This window comes from Vespa crabro, chromosome 8 (genome assembly GCF_910589235.1).
Source record: "Vespa crabro chromosome 8, iyVesCrab1.2, whole genome shotgun sequence".
NCBI classification, from domain to species: domain Eukaryota; kingdom Metazoa; phylum Arthropoda; class Insecta; order Hymenoptera; family Vespidae; genus Vespa; species Vespa crabro.
The window spans coordinates 5,855,290-5,864,231 of record NC_060962.1 but is presented as its reverse complement, the minus strand read 5'-3'; the positions used below and the strand labels follow the sequence as shown (position 1 = coordinate 5,864,231).

The 8,942-nt window shown below is 24.4% G+C and overlaps 2 protein-coding genes across 3 annotated transcripts in view; one reads left to right on the top strand and one right to left on the bottom strand.

The window, feature by feature from the left end:
- Positions 1-298, bottom strand: part of LOC124426112 (nuclear transcription factor Y subunit beta-like) — a 38,466-nt gene extending 38,168 nt beyond the window's left edge. The window contains exon 1 of the mRNA XM_046967403.1: positions 1-298. This exon is cut by the window's left edge and continues 493 nt beyond it. The gene's annotated coding sequence lies outside the window, so the exon portion shown is untranslated.
- A 456-nt stretch (positions 299-754) lies between these two features.
- On the top strand, positions 755-7,151 carry LOC124426115 (putative glycerol kinase 5). Of its 2 annotated transcripts, XM_046967409.1 has the most exons (12): positions 755-984; positions 2,733-2,826; positions 3,224-3,323; positions 3,591-3,750; positions 4,184-4,298; positions 4,659-4,852; positions 4,982-5,108; positions 5,204-5,308; positions 5,694-5,788; positions 5,964-6,127; positions 6,212-6,345; positions 6,411-7,151. In XM_046967409.1, exons 1-12 carry the CDS (start codon positions 889-891, stop codon positions 6,551-6,553), a joined length of 1,527 nt encoding a protein of 508 aa, XP_046823365.1. In that variant the 5' UTR covers positions 755-888; the 3' UTR covers positions 6,554-7,151. The 2 variants fall into 2 exon arrangements, with proteins under 2 accessions (XP_046823365.1, XP_046823366.1); XM_046967410.1 differs by lacking the exons at positions 4,184-4,298; positions 4,659-4,852.
- The last annotated feature ends 1,791 nt before the right edge of the window (positions 7,152-8,942 follow it).

The window sequence follows — 8,942 nt, the reverse complement described above, 5'->3', positions numbered from 1 at the left end:
CAAGCGATAAAAAGTTAAATTTTTACATTTATTATTTAATGATATAATTAAGATGAAATAAAGCAATAAAATTGATGTTTGTTTGAGTAAAGTCTATAACAAAATAAATCAATGACGAACTATGAAAAAAATATTGACAATACATACATACATATATACATACATACGTACATTTTATGCATTGAAAAATTATTATTAGGAAAAAGCTTAGTGTTCTTTTCAACATCAATTTGTTTATATTTATGTATATTCACGAGAGATAGATTCGGAAAGAGAGAGATGGAAAAATAAAGAGAGAGAGAGAGAGAGAGAGAGAGAGAGAGAGAGAGAGAGAGAGAGAGAGAGAGAGAGAGAGAGGGAAAGGGAGAGAGAGAGAGAAAAAGGGGAAAAGAGACTCGAAATAGTCGATCATTTTTCCCGTGTTAAACACTTGGAATTACAAAGATTGTTCACAGTAGGAGCATGCGTAGTGTCCTAAGAAATTACTCATCTTAGTTGCGTCGTGGTAAATGAAAGAAAAGCGACGGTCTTGTTTATTACGTTTGTGAAAAAAAAAACAAAAAGAAAAAGGAAAAGAAGAAAAAAAGAAAAAAAGATTAAAATAATATCCGTAGATATTATATAACCCATTTCTGTTACTCTTGAAGTTGAAATTAAAATTTTTTTTCAAGTCACGCACAAAGCGAAAACTGCTTTCACGTTCGATCACGGAATCACGAATTCCTCGTTGCTCGTTCTTCAGCTATCGTGACCGCCATATTCGAAAGTAGCGCCATCCGGTAATTATTCAGCGAATTAAAATGAAGGTCGAACTTAAATGTCGAATATATTAGTACTTACCATCATTATAAATTTGATACTTTGAGTTCACGCGTAATCTGGGTAACAATGAGATATATCGTTGCGCTCGACGTGGGAACGACTACTGTTCGTTGTCATATTATCGACGAAAATGCTGCTGTTATTTCCTCATCGACGGAAAAGGTATGAAACGTTTGTTAAATTATTTGAAATACCTGGTGTTACTGTCAATCTTTTAATATTATAAATGAAAGTAATTTTTTCTTTTAATAATCAACAAATATTTCAGGCTATTTTCGTGTTTTGAATTTTACAAAGAGAAAATATGGCAACTACAATATTTGTATTTTTTATTTCTACTTATTATTATTTTTTTTTTTTTTTTATATTTAATTTAAATATTTCAAAATAATTCCTTTTTTCCTCTGTCGATAAGATAGTAAAGTATAATATAATATTTAGGAAATATTTCGTAAATATTTCCGTTGAATATATACATTTTAATTGCAACATATATTTTTATCAATTAGAAGATAATATTTATTAGTAATGCATATTGTAAAAGCAATAAATAATAAGATAACGTTTAACATTGCTGTTTTGTATTTTCGAATTTTAGAATAAATAGAAATGAGATATAAACTAAAAAAAAAAAAAAAAAAAAAAAAAAAAGAAATATTTAATAAAATATTAGAATACGTTTATCGCAAGAATTCGTGATATCAAGTTGAATATTTAAATAGAAATTATAAAAGAAGAAGAAGAAAAAAAGAAAAAAAGAATGAAATGATGTTACGGATTCTTTTCATTACTTTTACGTTTAATGTTTCAAAGATCGATATTCAAGGATTGATTTTCAAAGATTGATTCAACGATTGAAATTTTTAAAAGATATCTGATATTGTTGGAATCGTAAACTGTTATGCTGCGAAATAAATTAATTATATATTATCATCGAATGGATTTTAATTAAGTACATATTATTATCGAATAAATTATAAAAAGTAATTGAAATATGAAGATATATATCTGTACATGTTACGTGAAAAGTTACGGCATTTTTGACAAATAATATTTTGATGATGAAAAATATTTCGTAAAAATCCCGAGCGAACAATGAGAAAGGCTAGTTAGAAAATTGTTTAATCTTTGCTCATAATGAAATAGTTGAATTCATGAGGAAATATTACGAATACTTCGCGTAATTTTACTAATCATATCTATATAATTTTTTAATTCCCGAGTTGAAGACGTTTTATCAATTTTTTTTTTAAATTCCTATAAATTATTCCCTAATCTTATGTTATGACAAGAAAACGTTATGTTGATTTGACTACTTAATATTTTATCGGATATTATATATACATCTGTAATATATATATATATATATATATATATATATATATATATATATATATAACTGGATATGTAATACCCGATAAAATATTAAGTATTATATAATATTAAGTATATATATATATATGAAAGCATATATTTAAAAGATATGTAAAAGGATATATGTTTTCAATAAAGCATTTTTGCGCATAAGTTTACATGAATTTTTTTATCCATAGGATCTCAGTAATACGTAATATAAATTTGATCCCATACTTTTTGGACACCCATTGTATGTGTGTATTAAGAAAGTTACCATATGAGAAATTTTTGAGAAATTTTGATGAGCTCATACTCTCAATTCAACTTGAAAAAAAAATGAAAAAAGATCATCTCCAAATTTCATTCTCTTATTAAATTTTACGAAAGGAGATATAATTATTTATATTTAAATAATACAAAGATCTGAAATATTTTCATATATCATTTTTTGAAAGAATCAATGTGTATAGAAAAGATTTGATTGTAATAAAAAATTCAACTTTATTCGGGATAATTTTTTTTATTTCATTTTATTTTATTTTACTGATCCACAGGTGGAACTTATTTATGAAAAACGCGATCACGTAGAAATTGAGCCTGATCATTTATGGACGATTATAGTGAAAACTGTAAAGGATACGATAAACGGTAAAGTATATAAAATAAAATAAATAACAAATATTACATGATAACGTACGATTATGTGAATGTAACATTATTATTCGTACTTCTTTACAATTGTTTCGATGACTAATTTTATCTATATATATTATCGCGTTTACGATATATATAATATATTATTACAATTTGTATGCTGTATTACAGTTGATATAATATATTATCGTACAATTGATATTTTATTTAATAAAATTACGTTCTATTGAAACGTGCTGCATAGCGAAAGATTACGCATTATTTTTTTTTTTCGAGTCGCGATTTATAATAATACAAAATTAATATTAATATCCGTATGATTTTCGTTTATTATTTTCATTAATTTTTTCAAATTTATTAATTTTTATTAACATTTATTGTTCGTTATTAGCCAGCGGAGTCGATCCAAATTCTTTTGCTTGCTTTGGAATTTCTGTACAGCGTGGAACTTTTATTTGTTGGAATTTATTAACTGGAGAACATTATCATAAGTGAGTATTCAGTATTGATGCTGTCATTTCAATTTTGATATAAATTATATGAATATAATGTTTCTCTTTGTTATTATATATTATATATTATATATTATAATAAAAATAAAGAAGAGAAATATAGTACGAAAAATTCATTTACATTATTAAAATTTCAATTAAAAATACAAACAGTCAATTAACAATTTTCTGCATCGATCAACGTCAAAACATTACGATAATTCACATTGAGATATTCAGTTATATAATTAATCTTTTTATTTACAGTTTCATAACGTGGAAAGATTTAAGAGCTGATTCTATGGTTAAAGAATGGAATAATTCGATTATGATAAGAGGATTGCGCACAGTCGCTTATATTCTTTATATGTTATCAAAAAACAAACATTATCTTGCTATTAGTGCCTTCAAATTTATGAATACTCAGGTTTATCATTTATACTTTATTGTTACATATATAATACATACATATATATATATATATATATATATATATATACATATATAAACATTTTTCTTATGATATCGATAATCTATTAGAGGAATTTGAAAAATTTGCGCCTTCTTTTTAACTTTGAAATCTGTTTCGCTCTGATGAATATATATATGTATAAATATTTTATATATATATATATAATAATACATATATACATGTATATATAAATCCATAACTATTATATATATATATATATATATAAAATAGTCGTGAATTTTTCAAACTAATTAATTTAATCTAGATTGTGACTAACAATTTTTAAAATATATTTATATATATTATATTTTTATAAAAGAGTATTTATATATTTATTTATTCATTCATCACTTGCTGCAAATAATAATTACGTCATCATATATTTTAGATCACTTTACGATTGCTTTGGGCTTTACAACATGTATCAGGTCTACGTGAAGCTATTATGAATGACTCTGTAGCATTTGGCAGTATGGATTGCTGGCTTTTATACAAATTAACTGGTATGCTTTATTAACATTCGTTATTAATTTAAAATTGATTGCATCTGTTGTATTGGCTATAAAATTTTTATTTTATCACTTTTTTTTTTTCACGGCAATAGTATTCCAGCTGTTTTACAGTAAAAATAAATTGATCAAAAATATGTGCACACGTTTAGGTATCTCTATCTTTATCTATGTATTTAAAAAATCTTAATTAAAGCAACAAATTAATTAAATTATACGTTTCTGTTTGCTTTCACATTTATTTTCTTATATATATATATATATATGTAATAAAAAAAAAATATATATATATATATACATATATTTTTTAAATTTACACATCTTACTTATATATTTAATATTTATTCTTCATAGGCAGACATATAACAGACATTTCGAGCGCATCTGCTACTGGACTTTTTGATCCATTTACTATGAAATGGGCTACTGGAATATTAAATTTATTAAAAATTCCGTCCCACATTTTTCCCGAGATCGTTGATACAATTACTAACTTTGGTGTTACACCGAAACATATATTTGGCACTGAAATTCCTATAGTTTGTTGCGTAAGATTTAAGAATAGAAATTTTTTTCAAGATCAACTTGTATGTCGATGATTTTTTTTTCCTTTTCTTTTTCTTTTTTTTTTTTTTTCTTTTTTTCTTTTAACATACAATCATTCTCTATAATTTCAGATGGCTGATCAATCAGCTTCTTTATTTGGCTCAGGATGTTTTCAACCAGGCGATATGAAGATTACAATGGGTACAGGAACTTTTTTAAATGTAAATACTGGAACAAAACCACATGTATCCATTAATGGTAAGTATAAAAAAAAAAGAGAATACAAATTTTATAATTCTTTTATACAATCATATATTAAATAATATCTAATGAAAGTAAAACTAATCCATCAGGCCTTTATCCTCTGGTTGGTTGGCGCATAGAATCTGAATTAGTTTACATTGTAGAAGGTGCATCAAATGATACTGGAATTCTTATGGAATGGGCAAAAGCTCTTGGTAATTTTTCATAATATCTTAATATTTAAATTACAAAATACGATCTTTACAATATCGATATATTCATTATTTGTATGCATCGATATTATTTAGTAGTAATGCCTATGGTGTGTAGAATATCCCAGACCAACTTTGAACTCAATTAAAACAATTTACGCATTGTATGATCTATGAATTTTTTTTTTTTTTTTTTTTTTTTTATAATGACAAAAATGCGTTTTCAAACATTTTGATTATTATTTACGAGGCTTCGAAGAGCGTTAAAATGCCTGGGATGTAGCGCACTCCAAATGCACAACTTGAAATTATTTTGACGTATACATAACTAGAACTTTATATATATTTTTTATATATATATATAATTTAATCATATATTATATTATAGAAATATATAAAGATGTAGCAGAAACAGCTGATTTAGCATATTCAGTGGATAATTCAGATGGAGTATATTTTATACCGGCATTTACCGGACTTCAGGTATATAAACATTAAGTTTAATACTATTATTGAAAATAGTTATTTTGTAAATTACAAAATGTAAAATAAAATATGCAATTGCAATATATATTAATTAAAAATTTTAATTATATGAGAAGGAAAAAAAAGGGAGAAAAAAAAGATGTTAAACGTACAATGCTTCTTTTTTTTTTAGGCTCCGATAAATAATCATACCGCTGCAGCTGGTTTCTTGGGTGTGAAGCCTACGACGAAGAAAGGCCATATCGTACGATCATTGTTAGAAAGTCTTGTATTCAGAACATTGTTACTTTATGATATTTTGCGTACTGAGACTCGTTACACATATAAAAAAATACGGTAAAGATATAATACAATTGAGTGAATCATGGATAAGAAAGGAATTAGAACAAAATAAAATTAATTGAATTCATTGATAAATAGAATTGATGGTGGTGTATCTCAAAATGATTTCATCATGCAACTATTGGCAGATTTAACGGGTTTGGAAGTAGAACGACCTGTTAATGTGGAAATGTCAATTTTTGGCGCAGCTATTTGCGCTGGTTTACATTGTGGTATGATATTTAATTTCGTAAGAAAGGATTGGTGTAAATTAAAAATTTATCATAATAAATTTTAGGTATATGGAGAACTAAAGAAGAATTAAAGCATCTTCGTAAAATAGATAAAATATTTAAACCGAGCAAGAGTTCACAATTGTGTTATCAGAACACAATTGCACAATGGAAACGAGCTGTGGACCGATTTAAAAACTGGTACTGATATCAATTGTATTTAAACATAATCAGGTAAAAAATGATACAGAATTATTTTCGCAGTATATTAGAAATATTAATGCATTATAAGATATTAGTTTAATTGAAGCTATTGTAAATAAGAAATATGCAATAATCTTTTTTTATGAGAATTGCTACATTCGGAATACACAATTAATTTATTAATAATATTTTGATAGAGAGATGAATTGAAATAAATAGATATAACACGATCGATTTTTATTTAAGATATTATAATAAGATATAATATTTCCTTAAGGCAATAGTTACATTATAATACAAATCATATAATATAGAATCAATGCTTGATCGAAACAATATTGATAATCTATTTATAAATAACAATCATTATTTCTCTACAATAATACAAAATATATTAAAGCAATAATATATTTTGTTGTGAATCGTTGGTTATACATTATATGAATGTATGTCATCTTAGTAATTTTTAAATGTTTCTAAAAAAAGTGCCTTTTATGTTGTTGTCGCGTTTATGCATTTTTAATTAAAAGAATATTTTGTTTTTTTTTACATATGACATTTGCCTGTAAAGAATATTTTAAACAATAAATTATATAACATAATGTTATCGAGTTTTAATTAGTCTTATCTATATTAAATTACATATTGTTAATATTTTTCTGTTCATAACGATATTTAATATAAGAGTTAAATTTATATGTGTTATTAAGATAAATAATACATTGTCAGATGAAGATGTGAACGTATTATAAACTCGTACGTCGTATTATAGTTCGCTTGAAACCGGTTTTTCCATGTCCGCATTGTAATGTGTATTAAACGCACTGTTCACATTGAGCGCGTAATAACATGAAACAAAGTCAAACGAGATATATATTTATTTAAAGCTATACTTGCGGACATTTAATTAATATATTATGTAATTTTATCGTGGATATAAAAGATGACAACGCATATTTTTCATTTCATTTTCATTTTATCCTCTAATATGTATATATATATATATATTCTTTTTTTTTTTTTTTTTTACTTTGTGTAATAGATTACGTTTGTTAAACTCGTTTAGTTTTCTCGCATCTTTCGAACGAAATTTTTATCTCGAAGTGATGTATCATTTGAATCTTTGAGTAATATATATATTTTATATATATATATATATATATATATATATATATATATATATGTTTTTATTTTAATCCGTATTAATTACTAATTAAGATCATTTAAATTCTTGATTATTACTATTTCGTTATTAATTCATTAATTTCTTACTTCAAATATCAATTGCCGTATTGTTATGATAAACGTTTAAAATCCGTAAGGAACTTTTAATTCATTCAAAATGATTTCAATTTGATTTTCAAGTTGATTATCGAAAATTTGTTATATGGAGGTAACGAGAGGTAAGGTTTATTCGACTCCTTTTTTATTTTCTTTTCTTTTTTTTTGTCTTTATTTAATTAATTAATTTATTTATTATTTTTTTTTTTTTTTTTTCATTTATTTGTATTTAATCAATATGATGAATTAAAAATATCTCGTGTTATTTCTTCATTGTTCGTTCTTTTGAACTTTCGATAAAGAAGAATTCATTTATCTCCATCATTTGCATTCGTACGTATTTGCATCTTATATATACGTATTTACACGTCTTATATACACGTACCAATGTAAATAAATGTACAGTGTCTAACAGAAACATTTGAAAACTTTTGGAGATAGAATATTTTTTTGGAAATTAATACTTTTTTCCTTTTTTTTTTTTTTTTTTTTTTTTTTTTAATCTAAGTTGTGCAGATAGGGAGAAATTAATCTGTTGTACGAAGAGAAATTAAAAAAAGAACAATTAAAGGACTTCTTTTTATTGTTGTAATTTAAATTTAAAATAAAAAATAAAAAATTTAATAAAAGTTAAACAAAAATCTCTGTAATTTTTACAGTTTTTAAAAACAATACATATATGCATCCCTTATTGATCTTATCCTCTTACGTACAATCCTGTTAATATTTAATTTAATCGATCGATATTATTAAAATCGATCAATCCTAAAGCAAATTACGTTTGTTCTTTAAGATCATTCAAATTTTTATTAAATGCTCGAGTTTAATGACACAATGAAAATATAATAGAGATTGTAATGATATTTAAATAAACATAATTTCTCCTGAGATTGATCGAACTTATTATTTCATCCTTTCCTTCTTTTTTTTTTTTTCTCTTTTTATTTTCTCTCCAAATATAAAGACTCTAAATAAAAAGTTTTCTTTTGTATTCTTTATCGATCCTGTAGGAGAAAATTATCGTCCCTTTTCTCTTTTCCTTTTTTTTTTTTTTTCATTTCTTCAAGCACTTCACACGGCACAATAATTCCTAAATTTTTTCTTTTTTTTTT

Coding starts and splice junctions, on each gene's coding strand:
- LOC124426115 (XM_046967409.1), top strand. CDS start 889: ATGAGATATATCGTTGCGCTCGACGTGGGAACGACTACTGTTCGTTGT. Junction 5,309..5,693: donor GGAATGGGCAAAAGCTCTTG/GTAATTTTTCAT, acceptor ATTATATTATAG/AAATATATAAAGATGTAGCA. Junction 6,346..6,410: donor TTGCGCTGGTTTACATTGTG/GTATGATATTTA, acceptor AATAAATTTTAG/GTATATGGAGAACTAAAGAA.